We start from the raw sequence: 20,022 nt of genomic DNA, 5'->3' as shown, positions 1-20,022 counted from the left end.
TCAACAGATGATCTGAGAGCCAACTACATTAAAAACAAGACTAAGTTCTATTATAAAGGAATGTTATTGATTTACATTAACAAATATCTGTAATTCAATGATATAAAATTGTATGATAACAGTTGTGATTAATACTAAAATATTATATCTATATAGTGAGTTGAATAGTGTTCCCTCCAAAATTCATGTCCACCTGGAACCTCAGAATGTGCCCTTATTTGGAAATAAGATATTTGCAGATGATTCCCTCTTCAGGTTTGTTAATTTGCTAGTATGGCTCACAGAACTCAGGAAAGCAGTTCACTTACCATTACCAGTTTATTGTAAAGGTTACATCTCAGGAACAGTCAAATGGAAGAGACATAGGGCATAGGGAGGAGGGCATGGAGCTTCCATGCTCTGGCACATCACCCTCCTAGTACCTCGATGTGTTCACCAACCCAGAAGCTCTCCAAATCTCATCATTTAGGGTTTTTGTTTTTTTTAATTGGAAGCTCCATTACATAGACATGAATGATTAAATCATCGGCCATTGCTAATTGACCTCGATCTCTGGGTTCCTCTCCCCTCTCTGGAGGTTGAGGAATGGGACTGAGAGTTCTAACCCTCTAATCACATGGCTGGTTCCTCTGGCAGCCGTCCCCCATCCTGAAGCATCTAGGGGCCCACCAAGAGTCACTTTTTTTTTTTTGGCCGCGCTAAGTGGCATGTGGTATCTTAGTTCCCTAACCAGGGATCAAACCCATGCCCCCTGCAGTGGAAACGCAGAGCCCTAACCACTGGACCACCAGGGAATTCCCAAGAGTCACCTTATTAGCATAAACTCAGGTATGGTTGAAAGGGTCTTGTTATGAATAATGAAAGATGCTCCTATTGCTCAGGAAATGCCAAGCGTTTCAGAAGCTCTCTGTCAGAAACTGGGGACAAAGACCAAATATATATTTCTCATTATATCACAATTCATTTTCCACATAAGAAGCATTATTACTTGCTATTATAAGGTCTTAACCACTTGCATAAATCCAGACCTAGAGGATTAACTCCTAGCTCTGTCTACAGTGCCCCCTTAGTTCCCGCTCATTTCCCACCACCTTCCCCACAGATGCCTTATGATCTGGAAACCCCAAACTACACTCAGTTCCCCAAACTGGACCTACTCCCTCAGCCTTTCAGAAATTTACTTCTCTGTCTTAAATGTCCTTTCCTTACCACCCTCTTTCCTGGTGGGTCTGCAATTTCCCATTTGCTCTTCATTCATCAGCTAAATCCCTTTAGTTGGTGGGTACTGAGATCTTCATTTTGCAGTGGTGAAACTGTGGCTTACAAAGGTACTGTGCACCCTCCCTCTCTTGCCCAGGTTACTTGTGGTCTTTTAACATCTGCACAACTCCCTTTTCTCCCTCCTTTTGCTCCTGCCACCCCTTTCACCTTGAATCCCCTCCCCTCTTACCCTGACCCATGGAGTCCTGACTATCCTTCCAAGCCCAGGGGAAATGTCACCTCCTCCTTGAGATTTTCCCAGGTGAGCCCACAGTACTTTGCTCTTCTTTGTAAGCCCCTCCAGGCAGTTACTGTGTCTTAATCATCTCCGTATCTCCTATGGAGATTAGCAACAATATCTTACTTAGTGGGGACTCAAGTCTTTTTTGTTGTAGCAAATGGAATCCAACTAATGTTAGCCCCAGCTCACTCCCTTTTCTACTGACTAGCCATTTTTAGGACTTCAGGGTTGCCCTAATATTTTAATACGAAAACCTCTTTGCTTGCTAAGCAAGCTCCATTTTGGCTGATTTCAGGAGAAAGGGACATAAAAGCCCATTACTTACAGGTGTTTTATTGTATTCACCAAAGGAAAATGGGAGAAGAATGCAACAGTATAACAATGAAGGAAGGAAATGAACTAATTCCTGCGTTGGGGGAAGTATACAACAGCTGTGCACCCAGCTGAAGGAGTGTTTTCCAAAAACAAAACAAACAAAATTATTAATTATATGCACTAAAGCCAATAGTGAGCACTTTTAAGAGACTAAATGGAATGTCCCATCACTGGAGTTATCTCCGTACTCTGAATTTGTAAATGCTGCCTCAAGACCCTAACTAAGGAAAGAGATTGCTTGAGAGAATGTTTTATGTGAGAATAATTAACTTTTCTGTATGCTATTCTCTTTGAACTTCAGAGAATATGAAATGATCAGGGGGCTATGGAAAATGAATGAATATTCACCAGGGCTTCCAGGGATGAGAAAAGCACAATTGATGTCCCAAGAGTTTACCTTTTTGGAAATTACCCCCTCAGATTCAATAGGATGCTATTCATCATTTAAAGAAATAAGTTGTATATTTTTCAAATTTTGTTCCCAAAGAAAAGCCTGTTGCCATTATGTTCAGTTTATTGCCCAAATTGAACACAACCTTTTAATAAAATATATGCAGTAAGGTAAGATGAAGAGCAAAATGAGATTTTTCCCTATTTCAACAGATAGACTTGAAGTAATGATTAATTTAATTAGGCAAACAGGGCATACAAATTTGAATGAAAGATTCCCTGAAGCCTTGTAGAATACAATGTAGAGAAAGTATTTCAACCTAGCTCCACATTTACAATTGTGGAGGTTATATAACTACCACATAAATATTGATGAGAATTCTTGCATAAAGCCAGGTACAAATGAAATAAAGGAAAGTTATATATAGGATTTATATTATGAGGAAAATGAAGAGCTAGACCCTGCCCCTGCAATGCCCATCACTGCACATCCCAGATTTCACAGAGAAGCGGGGTAAACTTGTGGTCATTCACCCTCCATGACATAAGCATCTCTGCGTGGTGATGGTTGAATGTCCGCAACTCAGTCAGGCGACCCAGAAGACAAGCAAAATGTTGAGGATTTTCAGGCTGATGAATCTTACACAACTTTTGTAGCACATCAAGCAGTGGTTCCTGAAGCTTCTCTACTGCCTCTCTGTCCTTTATGTATTGTCTGTCTGTTTAGAAGTTTAAAATAAAATGACAAAAAAGTAGAAAAGTAATAATTTGGCATAATTACAGTAATGTTAACATTTTTGAAGTGTAAATTATAAATGTACACTTAAAATGTACAAATTAATTGTTCAAATTGATGAATTTTTACACACATATTTAGACTCATGTAATCACAACTAGATCAAGCTATAAGACCTTTACTGGCCCCCAGAGACCTCCCTAAATTCTCCTTCCAATCAATGTGTACCAGAAAGACTCCATACTGAATCTATTCCTTTAGCCCTAACCCTTGTGCTCTGTTGCTGTGCTTAGTCATGCTGGCTCTGTGCCTTTTGTGAAAGAATGTTGCCTAGAGCCTGAAATATACAAGATATCCCATTCTCAAGGTTCTGACCTTTAAAGGTATAACACTTTTCCATTCATATAGAGATAAAAAGTTGCAGAACAGAGAATAACATTTATCTTGTTGGAGGTTTATAGGAACATTGTGACCACACATACTGGACAGCTGCAAGAACAAAGGATTCCAGCATCAAGAAGTTTGCAGCAACCAGCCATACCCTCTCCCCTTTTAGTAGAAAAGAAGCCTAAATTCTAACTCGGGTAAGATGGTTCTTTGGGACACTAGTCCACCATCTTCTTAGTCTGCTGGCTTTCCAAATAAAGTTGCTATTCCTTGTCCCAATACCTCGTCTCTTGATTTATTGGCCCATCATGCAGGGAACAGTAGGAGGTTGGACTAGGTAATAAACGCACTCAAGATAAACTCTGATGGGCATAAGTATCATTTCTGGTGGGTATATTCTGGAATTGCTGGGTTATAGGGTATAAATGTGTGTAACTTTAGTATGTACCGCTGAAAAGTTTTTCTTTTTTAAATTATAATTTCTTATGGTAAAACACTAACAACTAGCTTCTGCCTCAGTATCATGTATAAAAGTGGTTTAAGGCTATCACTGTAATTAAGCTTTACAAATCATGAACATGGCATCACTTACTCCCAAATAATTAATCAAAAATATAGACAAATTTTATGTACAAAGGTATTCATTTCAACGCTGTTTAAAACAACAGCAACAACAAATCTGGAAACATCCTGAATATCAAAACATGGTAACAACTGAGTAAATGACTGTACATCATACAATAGAATATGATGCACGTATTACCACAAACTTTTACCAATATAATTATTTAATGACATAGGAAAAGTACACTTAAAGACAGTATGTTCTTTATTATGTTAAAAGTATATAATTTATGTCCTTGCTCAAACTTCAACCCCTTAAAAAAGCCTTCCCTGACCACTGATTATAACAGCATTTTGCTGCCACTTTCTCTCCTTATACCCACATCTTTATATTTTTTGTAGTATTACCACCTCCTGAAAATTATTTGGATTCGTTTCTTTATTTACTGTCTTTCTCACCCTACTAGTATGTAAGCTCCATGTAGCTGTATCCTGCCTGTTTCTTTGCTGCTATATCCCACAATGTCTAGAAACATGTTTAGTGCATATAAGGTGTTCAAAATGAAATTACTGAATGAATGAGTATGATGTTTAGAAAAAGGCTGAGAACAACTGCACTGAAATGTTAACAATGGTTCAATTTGACTGGTGGAATTATATGCCATTTTACTTTCTCTTTATGTTTTTTATCCAAGATTTTCTTTAATATTACTACTATACTTGAGGGGAAAACCAACAAATGGCATAAAAATAAAAATGTAACATTGAAATTACCTGGCGAGAGAATAACAATTGCTGTAAGCAGAGCATACTCTTCTTGAGTCATTTTCAATTCTGCAACACTTTTATAAAAACTAAACATAGGCGTTATATATTCATCAGAGATACCTATGGGAGAAAGTTGAAAAATTGCAGAGGCATAGTAAAATTTTTGAATGACTGAAAAGTGTAAAATTATAAACATTATATATATACATACATGTTAATATTTATACCCATATGCAGACATTTGATAAACGTCCCAGCCACATTTAAATAATGACTATATATTAAATGTCCCAGCCAAAGGTGAGGCATTGCAAAGAAGATCAGTTAAAATCCTCAAAATATAACCTAATCAGCGATTTGTAAGTCTTTGATTTTGGCAGTGCCTTTGTTTTAGTCATTACTGTGTAACAATAAATGATAATGTTCTCGAATTGCCAAAAGAGTCTCTGAACTTCACCATGTTCTAGATGGGCTTTAGTTAATCTTTTTAACATTACTATCTATAATCAAGACATAGACAGCATCTTAACCAACAAAAAATTATTGTTCTTCAGTCCAGAAATATAAACTCTACTTAATACATTGGCTAGAATTCTTACCAGAGTTCTGATCTCTCTCTGAAGTACCAAACCTGTTTATCCATTGCCTATTAGACAATGGTACTTGGCCCTTCTCTTCAAACTCAGTGGGTCCAAAATCAAAGACACCATGTATAGAACTAAATTCCCCATCTTCCTCCAAATCCACTCCTTTCCTGATGTTCCCATTTTCAGTGATTGGTATCCTCACCCATCCAATTGTCACCACCTGACAACCAAGATCCAGCCTTCCTGTAACTCAGTCCAGTGCCTGGATTGAGTCAAGTCCTGCGTATTTGACCAGCTAACTCTCACTTGGTGCTCCCTCCCCTCTTCACTGCATCTGGTTGACCTAGTTTAAGTCTTTCTTTCTTTTCATCTGGATTTCTCCAATTGCCTCCTTACTGGTCTTCCTGTCTTCAGTGTGGTCCTCTTTAAACCATTCTGGAATCACCTTTCTAAAATTCAAACCACACCCTGTCTCCCTAATTCTTACAAACCTTCAAAAACTCTCCATGGCTTTTGGCATAAGTGTTCTTCCTTTTTACATAGGAAACTCCTGGACCCGTCCCCTGCCTCTCCCACCACCCAATACTCACCCATATGATAGCAATGGGAGTTCACATTTACTGAGTACTCATTATGTACTGGGCACTGTTCTAAGCACTTCTTATGCTAGAACTCATTTAAGCTTTCTAACACCCCATGAGATAGGTACAGAGAGGTTATGTAACTTGACCAAAGACACACAGCTGGTGAGAAGTGGAACCAGGATTCAAACCAAAGCTAGTAGGCTCCAGAGTCCTGGCTCTTAGTTGTGACTAAGGGGTACTATCTTTCTATCACACAGCCTATACTCCAGCCATGTTCAGGCACTTGGAGTTCCCTGAACAATTCTTATTGCCCAGTTTTGTACATGTTCTCTCTACTTGGAATATCTTCCTTCTCCTTTATAACTTACTCCTCTTCATAATTTAAGATTCCTTTGTGCCACTTCCGCCAATCATTCAACAGCTATTAGTTTGGTGCCTGTTCTGTGCATGGCTCCACTCCAGAAAAGCTTTGACTGGGGAATTGTGCAGACAGAAAAAAAAAGAAAAAAAAAAAAAGGTGTGTTGGGACTTATGGATGAATTAAGATGAGAATGAGTTTCCCAGAATTGGTCCACACTAGAATAGACTACTCTATTCCATCCCAAACCCGACCTAAAAGCCTTAGAGCTTCAGTTGAAACACACCAGAATAAAGTTGGATTCCAGATGCTAAAGAGTATAATTATCATCTAATATTATACTTCACAGGATCAGAAAGCTTGAATCCTCACCTTTAGATGAATCTAAAGAATCTTCTCAAACAGAATCCTTGGCCTTTCTCTCTTTAGTCAAAGTAGCACGCTTTCTTCTCCTTTGACGTTTAATCGACCCCAGTTGGCTCTCTTAACGACAGTGTCTTTGTTGAGCAACTTGGGGCTGACACCATGTGGAAGATTGCCCTCTATCCAGCTGTTACAGACTGAACTGAATACCCATGACCAAACTAGATACAAGTTAAAATGCAGAGGGTTGGAGTATGTGAGGCTGGGACTACTAGTCCCGGTTTCCAACAAACACAGTGGTTAAGAGGTAGTAAGCCTGAGTTTAAAAGCTGACCTGTGACTCGATCTCGGGCACATTACTTGAACTCTTTAAGCCTCAGTTTCCTCATCTGTGAAATGTGAGTTATACCAATAGTATTATATGAGACAATATATGTAGAGTTCTTAGCACCATGCCTGGCTCATAGTAAACCCTCAATAAATGTTAGAGCAAATAATCACAAAAAGAACTATTAATGTTGTTATTCAGGAGAACTGGGTCAACACATTAGTTCCACCTTAACCTTCGATTAAGCTCCTGTACATTTGTGTTTACAAAGCTACATTTTTGTTTTTGTTTTGTTTTTGCATTCTGCAGTTTGCTAGGGATGAATACAAATTGGCTGATCAGTGATTTGCCTCAGTATTTTTCTAAGTATTAAAGCTAAGCTAAGATCTGTATTTGTTAAAAAAGCTATTCTTTTTCATCTTCAAAAAATGGCAGTTTTCAATAGTTGGGTATTACACCCGTTAATTGTGGTTACCTAAAATAATAATTCACGACTGTGTCATTATTTTAAATAGTATATAAGGGTTTGGAGATAAGATTAAAGGCAACAGATTTGAAAATATTTATGAAATCATCTTTGACTACCTAATTTTCTATTTATTTGTTTTTCTAAATCCTCTCTCACCCTCCAAAGATGATACCTCCATTAGCTATCTAATTGCAATTGATAATTTTTGGAAAAAAAAAAACATGTTAAAATGTTTATTACAACTGTTTGTCTTGTGCACGTTGTAAAGAACAACAGTGAATATAGAGAAAATGTAGAAAATAAATAATAGAAGAGTTTAAAAAAATTATTTTCCTACATGATAGATAAAATATAAACCTGCTTTTGGAATTAGAGTCAATAATCAGAATTAATCACACCAACGTAAACAAAGGGGTGTTTTAAGTGCTTATGAGCCAGCAATTTCTAACATAAGAAATGTAACAATTGCATCATCCTGAAGGGGCAGTCTTTTCCTGTTTACTCCTCCTTTCTGAAACTTACTCTTAAGTCCAATTAGTTGATTTTTGGTCACAAGAGGGGGCTATTTTCTAACTTAATCACAAAGACTACCATGGAAATGTTCAGTTGTAAAAAACCATTGTTTCTGCTCCTCTGTTTCTTGTTTGCCTTAAGAAAAAAAAGAGGTCTGTGATTGATAAATTAATTGTCCAATGATAAGAAATATTGTCTGAGAGAATAACCATGTGATAGAATTAACACTATGCTCTTTTAAGTTATTTTAATTGGGGACAAAAATAAAGCCAAGGTGTGTATGTGTGTGTATTATACACAAGTGCACATATACAAGGCATCCTTGTTCGTCTAGGACACCCTACCCATGTTTCAGGGCCAAGTTCAAATTTTGCTTTCTCTGTGGAGCTTTACCTGTCACGGTGAAGCAGAATTAGTTGCTCCCTTCTCTATGTTCAATTCTATTGCACCTCTCACAATTCTTATCTCTCCCTCTCATTAGAGTGTGAAATACCACATACAGTTTATGAGAGCAGGAGTCAACTGTGGTATTCCCAATGCCTGGCAGACTGCCTGACCAATAAAGATGTTTCTTATTCCTCTTTGTATCCTTAGTAACTAGCGTCCTGCTGGAGACAGAGTAGGAGATTAATAAATGCTTGTTAAATTAGGCAATGTTATGTTTTGTTTGTTCCTAGTGGTGAAGGTTACATAGCTGTGAGATGTGCTAGGGGAAAGGGTGCCATTCAGACAATGGAAACATTCTCTTGGTGCTAAGAGATTGGACCTTGGCCTCTGTTTCAATTGCTAACCTCCACTCAGTGAGTCATTTGTACCATACTGTTGGCCTTGAGTAAAAAGCTGCCATCACATTAGCAATTCAAAAAGTAACTGCTTTCAATGTAAAATATTTAAGATATTTAATAAATAACATACTTTCCAGTAGTCCTACTGGCAAAAATTTATCTTAGGATAATGATGCTTAAGAGTTGCCAGGATTTGGACTGTCAAGTTCCAGATTCATCTCAGCCAAATTCACCAATTTTTGTGTGCCTCATCTGTGCCAGGAACTGTGATGGTGCTGGGAATAGTCCTCAAACAGTTTACAGATTAATGGAGAAGGCAGATACATAAATAAATACATAATGTCCTAAACTGGACAAGTACAGAAGGCTTGGGGAATACTGCTGAGGGGCAATGGAAATACTGACGCTTTTATTACTTTAATAATCTCTTTTACTTTGAAGAGGTTTCTTCCTATAATTTGACTCCCAAATTTGTCCATGCCAAAATTACTGTGTGACAACTTTAAAAAGCAACATGAGAGTTGGTAAGAATTCTAATTCTTAAATTAAACTTTCTCATAAATATTGTCATTTGTTTCTGTACATTTCCAACCTTTCTTTCAAAGACTTTCTATGAACTGATAATCAGCTTATATGGGCTTCATTAGAGAATTTAGTTCTTATTGTTTTCATTTTGCACAAGTTGCCAAGGTTAAAGCAGCAAAATCATATATATTTAAAGAGCAGAAAAAATAGCACAATATACTATGTACAGTATATTTTACTATCTACCACAACTTCATCACTCTAATAAGCATCTCTCCTTCCTCTGACCTCATTGTCTTTATTCATTTTATCATTTGCTTAAAAGCAATTTCAAATTGCTAGCTGCTGCTTATGCTTTCTCACTCAACCAAAAGGCAGGAACCATGTCTTACTGGGTCTTAATATTCCCTACCAGTTGACAGTTGGGCAAATATTATATCTTAGCGAGTGACAGGTGCAATGTGTAGAAATAGTACTGGGCTTTGAGTAGAACACCTGTGTTCACTTCCTGGCAGTCTACTGATTAGCTGTATGACCTTGGGCAGGTCACCTAGCCTATCTAAGCCTGTTTCCCCCATCTATAAAATAGGAGCATAGCACTCACATTTAGGGGCCATTGGAAATACTAAGGAGATGATGCATGTAAAAGCAAACCATTGTAAAATCACAAGGTATACTTTCATCCTGATAAACACTTACTGAATATTTCACTCATGTCTGTTGTGGGGAATCAAAAAAGGCTGAAAAATACTCTAAATTTCAGAGGTTATTTGTATTTGCAGTGAACATAGAACACGTTGTTCTGTTAAGTCTGTGAGAAGTTATTGCTAATTTCCTTAATGCTAAAATGTAAACTCATTCAGTGTTAGCAAACACTTCTCAGTTCTATCATATTTTATGGTATCATATGATTATTCCCATATTTATTATAAATTCCAGCTTATAAATGAAGTTTGCATAATGCCACATTAGGAATAAAAAAATTGATGCACTAGAATGATGTAGAGACAACTCAGCCACAGGTTGTATCAGATATGTGTTCTGAAGCCTCAATTAATATAAATAAACCCTGTAACCCTCACTAAGTAAATGTGTCTCAGGAGACAGTATCTTTGTATGTATGATGGGATTTGATAAAAGCAAACAAAAGAGTATGAATTTGAAGAACAAGAAAAGAAATTTCACATGATGTTCTTTAAAGAGTTCTGTAGGCTTAAACAGGGTAACTTTGAAATGTTATGTTATTCTGGAATTAAATGTACAGTAGAAATAAGAATGTGTTATATTTATATAAAAATAAAAAGTTATTCTGAAAGGTAATCTTGCAAGATCAGGTTTTTCTGCGGTGTGGGGAAGAGGCAATGTTCTGAAAATCCACTGGGAGAAGCAAATTCATAAATATTAATAAATGGAAGCATCATTATAGATAATAAAATATGAAGCAGCATGTGAGTTTGGATGGTTTTTATTGTCACAATATGTGGTTGATGTTTGGGTAAAGTATCTTATTATGAGCTGGAGGCATGCATTTTATTCATACAGATTGTGTTCTGGAAAACTTCATTCTTGAACTCTTCTGAAACTTGCAGTATCACAAGTTCTGAAACTTATGTTCTCAAGCAAGGTTTTTTCTTTTTGATCACTATATATTTTTAACCTGCAAGACCCTCATGTTTTCTCACCTAGTTATTGCATTGGTCTCTTAATAGAGACGTGCCTCTTGTCTCAATTCCTCCAAACATTCCTTCGCATTACTGCTAGAAAGATCTTCCAACAGTACTGCTATGGTCATATCATATTTGCTCAGAATATTACCAAGAATTCCCATTAGATTAGAACTAAAGCTACTTTTGTGGCATTTGCCGTCCTTAATAATCTAGTACTCACTACATTTTCAGCTCCACAAATATTATTTTCCAGCAATATCAAGGTATTTGTGAGTCCTATACACAGATGCTCTCTCATTTCTCCACATCTTTGCACCTGCGATTTCTATATTATTATGTTATAATGGCTATATCTCTTGGAATGCCTTTCTCAGACTTTTGTGGCTTGACAAGTCCTTAATCATCCTCCATGGTTCAATTGTCAACTTAGTATGCCTTTTGTGACTCACCAAGTAGATTCACAGGAAGGCAGGCACGTCTTTACGCTTCAATTTCATTTTACATACACATTCCTTATAGTCCCTATTACACTGCACATTGATTTAGAATCACTTGCTTGTACACCTTCCCCACTAGTCTGTGAGTTCCTGGAGGACAAAGACCATCCATTGTCATCTCCATACCCTCTCTGTCACAGTATTCCTCCATAGTAATTTAAATTGTGTTATTCATTCATTATTTCATTTTTATCTCTTGAGAGGCAGTAGAGTATAGTGGTTAATATATATGGCTTCTGAAGTCAGGCTTCATGTCTGTCTCTGGAAAAGTTATTTAACCACTCTCTGTCTCAGTTTTCTCATCTATAAAATGGGAATAATACCAAAACTTATAGGATTTTTTTTTTTTTTTTTTTTTTTTTTTTGCGGTACGCTGGCTTCTCACTGCTGTGGCCTCTCCCGTTGCAGAGCACAGGCTCCGGACGCGCAGGCTCAGGGGCCATGGCTCACGGGCCCAGCCACTCTGCGGCATGTGGGATCTTCCCGGACCGGGGCACGAACCTGTGTCCCCTGCATCGGCAGGCGGATTCCCAACCACTGCACCACCACGGAAGCCCAGAACTTATAGGATTTTTGTGAGGATTTGATAAACTAATACATGTAAAGTATTCAGAACAGTGTCTGAAACCTAATAAATGATGTATAAATGTTGCTATTAGTATTATTTCTTATTTTGCTTTGCATCGAGATGGATAATAGTTTGATACATAGTCATTCATACCTGAAGATTTTGAATAAATGAATCTTTTTCTAGACTGAATAATCCCAGCTCCTTTATGCTATTTTAAAAATCAGACTAATATTCCAATCTTTAAAAAATTTCTCCTTTGGTCCTTCATCTTAATGCAGTGAAAAGAGTATTTCTGGTATTTTGCTATTACAGCAAGAATTTTTGAACCAAGTCACTAAATTCTCATCTATTCTTTTTAGTGTCATTCTCTATGCTAGTCACAATGGGCATATAACTGCATAAGATAGGCTAGAGACCTGCCTTCATGGGATGTACAAATTCTTACTTGCAGGAACAAACTTTTTACCATTAGCCAAATTACTTACCGCTCTTTCGAATTCTCTCTTCCAATAGGTCAGCATGTCCAGCTGGAAGTTTCTTACTGAAAATCTCAGCTGAACGGAGAAACATAGCTTCAACTGCAGACCCTTTCAGCAAAGCAATCTGATCTTCATGGTCCAATGCCTGAAACCCTGAGTGAAGATGATAATCAAATCAGTATCAAAAATTGTGAATGTTGTATAACAATATTTCATCATCACCATCATCCCCATTGATAAAACCTTTCCATAAAGTGATTTTGTAATTGTTTTAAGATTGAGCAGTTAAACTGAGTCAATAAGTATCTATTATACGCCCCCCAATAGAAGCTGACTTTTATCTTCATTGACCAGGATTTATTTAACAAGTCCAGACTAAAGAGGATATCAAGTCCATACCGAATATGTATACTTATATACTATGGAAGAGACAGGCTGATTCAGATGAAATATTGGAGATAAAGTAGATTCTCTTTGAGCCATTATTTTAGTCATATCTTGTCACATCAGAGAGGGTCAGAGAGGGTCAACTCTGCAGAATGGAAGCATCCACAAGCCAGAAAACATTTTACATGTATTCAGAGGTTTAAATGAATATTTGGCTAACTCGTGAGTCTTTAATCAATGTGAAGAATGGGTAGCATTCCACCCTGCCCACCAAAAAAACCAATCAGGGCCATGCTGAGGCATCTGCTCTGAGCTCAGCGCTGCGCATGTGGGGTAGGGAAAATCAGAGACATATGGGAAAAAACTGATGACCTGAAGAAATATAACACTGCCCAGAAAATCCAAAGTCCTTATGCAGGCTTATATGCTACAGTCCCCAGCGGCCTCTCTGACCTCACTTTCTCCTTCATCACCTCCTCCTCAGTTATTGTGCTCCAGCCACACAGACACACACAAGTCTGATTTTGCCTCAGACTTGTATGCTCTTCCCCAGCTATCCCCATGCCCCACTCCCTCGGTGTATGCGGGCCTCTGCTTCAGGGTGACCCTACCTAAAATAGCACTCCCCAGCACTCACTGGTCCCTACCTGCTTTATTTTCATTCATAAAACTTACTACTGCCTGACATGATATTATAAGTTTATTTGCTTATTTGTTAATTATCTGCCACCCCTCCTGGAGTATAAACTTCTTGGGGACAGAGACTTTGCCTGTTTTATTCACTTTTGTATCCCAAGTGCCTGGCATATAATAGGTATCCAAGAATTATTTGTTGAATAATGACTCTTCAGCAAGTTAATAATGACTAAATGAATGAATGGGAAACAAACACAAATTTACACGCATATATGTACACACAGACACATAGACACACAAAACACAAATAGAGATAAACTAATGCCATCAGGGTCTAAATGCCCTAGAAAAACATTAAATAACAATGGAGTTCAGAGAAGAGAGTAATGCTAAGGATTAAAAGTCACTACCTTGATGGTAGGCATTCAAAAATACTTGCTCAATGAATAAATGAATGAATTGAGTAACTGAAAACATAGCAAGAGTCCATTAATGGTGATTACTTAAATAAATTATGGTAGATCCATAGGAGAGCAGTATAAAATAAGGTCTGTAAAATCAGATTGCCTAGAATAAAATTCTGTCTCTGACACTTACTATCTTTGTGGTCTTGGGAAACGTACTCAGTCTCTTAGTGTCTCAGTTTCCTCATCTCCAAAATAGGGATTATAAAAGCACCCACCCCTTAGGATTGGCAGAAGTATTAATGAGGCAATCATATTAAATGCTTAGTACAGTTCTTGACATACAGCAAATACTTAAATAATATTAACTACTATTTTTACAATGGAATACTATGCAACTGTTAAAAGCATGAGGCTGTTTTACATATATGGGAAGGTGTTAAAGAAAAAAGATACCCCAAAACAAATATGTACTATATAATCTCACTTACATGTTTAAAAAAAATCTATGTATGTGTATGTGTGTATAGATTAAAATATATGAAAGAAATCAAACCAGACTTCTGTCAATAGTTGCCTATAATAAAGATGATACAGATGGCTGTGAAGGGGACTTTAACTTTCTGGTCCATAAATTTCTGCATTGTTTGAATTGCATGAGTGAATTACTTACAGTGGGTACCAATTTATTTGGGGTTTTTGTATACAAAACTTTAAAAATGGGGTGAAAATTTCCTTCTTTTCCTGCCTGCTGAGCCTGCCTTCTGAGATGGTCCAGCTCTCTGAGGCATGATTTTAAGGATGTTTGGAAATGTCTCTGGTAGGACTTTTTTTAAAATTTTTTATTCAAACAGAAAGTCACAAAAATTATAATCATCTTCATCAGTTCACTCAGTCCCATGTAATTAATTTTTTTTATCTTGATCTTCTGTTAGCACTTTTATGAATTCATCAGTTTTCCATTAGAGCTCTGAAAATGCTTATTCATTCAGTTCAGCAGTATCTGGTAGGACTTTTTATCAAAGTCCATTGATCTTCTAAATTCAACCCCTATGTTGATAAGCAAATATTTAAGTCCCTTTCTATAATTTGCATTTTTCCCCAAGTATAAAATCAGATCGTGAGAGTAAAGAACAGGCTTTTTCAATCTATACTCCTTGTCTCCCGCTACCCAAGATTCTGAATCACTCTCTTAGAAGGTATGCCCCTTTGTTTATCTTCGTAAAATATAACCTGGAAACTTAAATCAGTCCTAAGTCTCATTTTCACCTCAGTGTCACAAATGCTTGATCAATGAGAGCAGCAGAATATCTTCTCTAAGTAGCAGTTCTGCATTGACCACCTCTTTTCCTGTTGATAATGAATAACCTTCCCCTGTTCTGAGAACTTGAGTCTTTTTTTATGACTCTTCAAAAAGTCACTACCTTAGAGAACCTAAGAGCTCCTTTGAGGGCAGAAGCCATGCTGAGTCTCCAGCACCCTGGACAGTGCCTGGCACAGGTTATGCTCAATGAACTGCTGAAAGGAGTGACTCAGCTGGGTCTTTCACAAAACACCCTTTCATATTGGTATTATATATCACTATTATTACTATATATAATAATGTTGTCATTTCTATAATGATTGTTAAAAGACATATTTTTCTTTCTCAAGGTTTTCTTGCCTTTTATTTCCTGCTGCATTTAAATTTTTTTCCTTCTACTTTTCTCATTAAAGATGCATTCATTGTACTCTTTCTCTCCCTCAGGAAATAGGTTAGGCACTGGAAACGAAGAAGTGTGTAAGATATTGCCATTGCTTTCAGATAAGTTACCTTCTTATGAATAAGATACTTTTTCGCCTTCAATTATTTCCTGATTCAATACCAACTGACCATTTGAACTGAAAGACCTTTTCCCATAAACAACCAAGAACATCATAGTCTCCCTTTCCCAGTTCTCCCCCCACAGTAATCACTCTTGTGCAATCTTTTTTCTCATCATGATTGCCTTCAGCCAAATTAGCATATAACAAATTAAGTTTCTCTTTCATTGTTAATAAGTAAATGAGAGAATATTAATGTTTCAATGATAACAAGAACTTTCTCCCCACATCTTATGACTTTTATATAAGCTTATGTCTATCCATGACACATTTAATAAAATAATAGCATAATGCTGACAAAAGAAAGCAAATTAAACTGTCTAATTAAAATCCTACATCAGACGTCACCTTCTGTAATTTAATATTACAGTGTTATGCTGCTATACAAGATATTTATTACACTCTACTAGACCATGGATTCTAACGTACTAAAATATTGTAAAAACACTGTAACAACTTAAACCTATTGGCTTACAGAGCAGTGACAATGTGGCTGAAAGAATGGGGGAGGAGTGGTACTGGGGCGACAAGAACCCTGAATTCCACTTTCTGTACTGGCACCATCTAAATGGCTATGGATAAGTCCCTCTCCCTCATCCCATACATATCCTTGTTCATCAAGCCCTACCAATCTTTGAGTCCCTCTTCATTTTGTTTCCTCTTCTCTCTCCCAATGCTATTACTTTATTTCAAGCCCTCTACCTGGACTGGTGCAGTAGCATACTAACTGATCCTCTCTGCCTGCAGTCTCTCCCCATTCAAATCCATCTTATACAAACCCAATAAAGCCATATATCTATAACATAAATCTCATTATGTTCCTCTCAAAAAGAAAAAAAAAAAGCCACCAAAAACTTCTCACCATCCAGCGCATCCTTATCAGTCTGGTACCAACTTGCCTTATGTCTAAACAAGGAGCCCACCACAGACATTATTCTATAGCCACACTGAATCTTCTCTTCCATTTCTAATAATCCTATTCTTGTTCATGCCTCATTACCTTCTCACAAGCAGATCTCTCGACTTGGAATGCCCCTTCTCTTTCATACCACTGGGAAAAATCATTTTTTCTTTTACACTCAAATATGATTCTTTCTGAAGCCTCCGTCTTTCTCAGATACAATTAGGAATCATTTTCTCTCTGTTCAACAGCGCTTTGTATACATGGTTTATTTTATTTTATTTTATTTTTTAGCATTTAATCACTCTCCTTGATGGTAATTGCTAGGTACTTAGCATAGAGTACATTTCAAAAAAATGCTTATTAAGTGAATAAATGAATGAATGACAACTTTGGAAAGTCTCAATTTTTTAATCTATCAATTTGGAGAATTATTATAAATAATTTAAAATATCCTATCTGGCTCTAATATTTCGTGTCTATAGTAATTAGACACATTAATTTAAAGCAGATGTGGGGGAATTCCCTGGTAGCGCAGTGGTTAAGAATCCGCCTGCCAATGCAGGGGACACGGGTTCAAGCCCTGGTCCAGGAAGATCCCACATGCCATGGAGCAACTAAACGTGTGCACCACAACTACTGAGCCCGCGTACCACAGCTACTGAAGCCCACGCGCCTAGAGCCTGTGCTCCGCAACAAGAGAAGCCACCGCTATGAGAAGCCTGTGCACCGCACGGAAGAGTAGCCCAGGACCGCCACAGCTAGAGAAAGCCCGCGCACGGTAACGAAGACCCAACGCAGCCAAAAATAAAATAAATAAATAAATAAAATTTTAAAAATAAGTAAATAAATAAAAAGCTATAAAGCAGATGTGGCATTATTCCCTTTTTACAATGAACAGACCTGCCTCTCAATGTCACAAGAATATTGTACAGTGTAGTAGAAAAGTAACTACATGTAAAAATACCTGGCAGTTTTTTTGTGAATTCTACGAGAATCTGTACATGACTGGTAGCCATTTCAGTTAAAATGAGAAAATTTTCTTCTGCACTGAATTCTTCTTTTAACTAAATTTTAAGAAAAAAAGCAAACGATAAGTAGATAGAAGGAGAAATCAATATAATATTGCTAGACTATAGAACCATATTTAGATAATAAATTTTAAGACCCAGCTCAAATTTTTCAGATCCTTGGAGAACAATTACTATTACCAAGCTAGGTGTGAGTCTTCTTGCTCTTTGTTTAATGCTGCAAAAAGTTTAAATGTACAACTTAAATTCTAAGCCCTAATCATTTTAAATAACATATTCATATATAAATTTGACCCCCAAGGTAGTAAAAGCTCCAGAAAATATTAACTTTAAACCCATGTATTTTCAGATATTGTACATACAATTTTATTTGTTATTTCCTGAGGCATCCTCTGCTTGCTGTATGAATCCATAATATAATGAAGAAGATTCTGTTGATCTGGGGTGAGTTCAGTTTTCTCCTACACTGGCAAAAAAATGAAAGGTGTCAGGGAAGCTGGTTATAAGGCATGTTTCCCATGTGCACTCTCATCTGGAGTAAACCACTAGCAGAAATTGCTGAAAAAAGCCCTAAATATGGCAGAAACTGTGCATGCACTCTGTTATAATGTGTAATTGCTTTCTCTAGTTCCTTGGGCAAGCCACATCACATTTCACTAAATTTGTCCCAAGTGGGTAATTTTCCTATCTATAAAACAGGGATAACAAAATATTACTTTCATGTATTTCTTGTAAATAAATAATAATCAGGATATGAAGCCTATCAGGCCTACTACCATAGCAGAGTTGAGTAGTTCTCATAGAGACCATGTGGCCAAGGCCTAAAATATCTGGCCCTTTACAGAAATGTTGCCAGCCCCCGAAGTAGTGAGTCATCAATCTGGACAATTCAGACCACAGACACCTCTTTCCCCCTGATTAGCATCTTTTGATGAGTGTGAATAATAGTGTCAACTCGTTGCTTCCTTTACCAAAGTGTTATTGATGAGGCACTATGACAAAGTAATACAGCTGACACTTGAACAACACAAGGTTTGAACTGCATGGGTCCACTTATACACAGATTTCTTTTACTAAACATGTTCTACTGCACTCCAGAATCTGTGGTTGGTTGAATTCACAGGGGCAGAACTGAGGTTACGGGGGGGCCAGACTGTGAAATTATATGTGGATTTTCAACTGCCCGAGGGTGGACATCCCTAACTAACCCCCCAAGTTGTTCAAAGGTCAACTGTACTTTTTACGTAAAATTATTTTTTCTGAAATGAACACAAGATAACACATTTGCAAAACTAAACATGGATGAAATTTTCTTTGTCAGTAGTATAATAAATATTAAGAAGGGTGTGACTTAATCAATCATGGATTATTGGTTTTTCAACTAATGGCAAATTAAAATTCCTCCAAAGGTTCCGTGAATTATCACAACATGTTTGGCTAAGCATCCAAGATGCTGTTCCTCTATTTTGTCCTGAGCGTCTCAAAGGATTTCTTGAGTAATTTGTGACCTCAGGGAGAAGGGCCTTTCTCTATTGACCCACAGATGTGTATTCACCCTGTTTTACCCCTTGATAAGGACTAATCCACAAACCCCTAATGAGTCCACATCCTTTCCAGTCTGAGCCTCCCTTCTCATTGACAGGGAAAAAAATGTCATCGACACTCGTTTTAAACCCCAAACCATTCCCACTGGCTACCTCTGGGAAGCAGGAGGAGAATGGGATCAGGGGGATGGAGAACTTTCACTTATTTTACTTCATTCATGTTTACATAACTGCTATCCTTTGAATTTTTACATGGAAGCATGTATTACTCTCTTGACTAAAAAGCACTTGATGCACACTTGAAATGAAATTCTGCTGTGGCTGTGGCCCTGGTGTGAAAGCCCCCCGCCCAAGTCACAACATCCTAGAAGCTCAGTGGCCGCTGGCTATGGTGGACGCGCTGGCCCGTCATTACCCTGCATGACTTAGTTGTCGAGGTCACTTGTCGCAAGTCACGTCCTTCACTGTCTTCATTAATGGTCTGATCTGCGTGCTGCTTCACGTTTTTCCTCAGTCTTTTAGATTTACACTGAATGTCAGTCAACAAGCCTGAAAACATAAACAGAGAGTCTTCGCCATCCAAGGAAAGTCCTGTTGGGTGTGTGGTCCCAAGGCGGCTGAGGTGTGGTCGGCTCAAAAGGTCTCCTTTGCCATTTAGCACAGAGCTAATTCTAGCCCTACTGACACTTTAAGACTTGGTCTTGAACAAGAAATGTATCTCCTGTGAGCCTCAGTTTCTTCCTTGGTAAAATGAGAATAATATTTACCCCACAGAGTTTTCTATAGATTAAATATCATTGGGTCGGTCA

General features: G+C 37.4%; 1 protein-coding gene across 1 annotated transcript in view; it reads right to left on the bottom strand.

Moving 5' to 3' along the window:
- Positions 1-2,699: 2,699 nt before the first annotated feature.
- Positions 2,700-20,022, bottom strand: part of NR1H4 (nuclear receptor subfamily 1 group H member 4) — a 45,365-nt gene continuing 28,042 nt past the window's right edge. The window contains exons 4-9 of the mRNA XM_007103366.2: positions 19,629-19,762; positions 18,032-18,130; positions 17,606-17,705; positions 12,454-12,600; positions 4,728-4,841; positions 2,700-2,985 (exon numbers count right to left, since the gene is read on the bottom strand). Of these exons, the coding sequence (XP_007103428.1) occupies positions 2,747-2,985; positions 4,728-4,841; positions 12,454-12,600; positions 17,606-17,705; positions 18,032-18,130; positions 19,629-19,762 (833 nt within the window). The 3' untranslated portion in view covers positions 2,700-2,746. The remainder of the gene's footprint in view (positions 2,986-4,727; positions 4,842-12,453; positions 12,601-17,605; positions 17,706-18,031; positions 18,131-19,628; positions 19,763-20,022) is intronic.

This window comes from Physeter macrocephalus, chromosome 6, assembly GCF_002837175.3.
Source record: "Physeter macrocephalus isolate SW-GA chromosome 6, ASM283717v5, whole genome shotgun sequence".
Classification (NCBI taxonomy): Eukaryota; Metazoa; Chordata; class Mammalia; order Artiodactyla; family Physeteridae; genus Physeter; species Physeter macrocephalus.
This window is presented reverse-complemented; position numbering and strand designations above follow the sequence as displayed.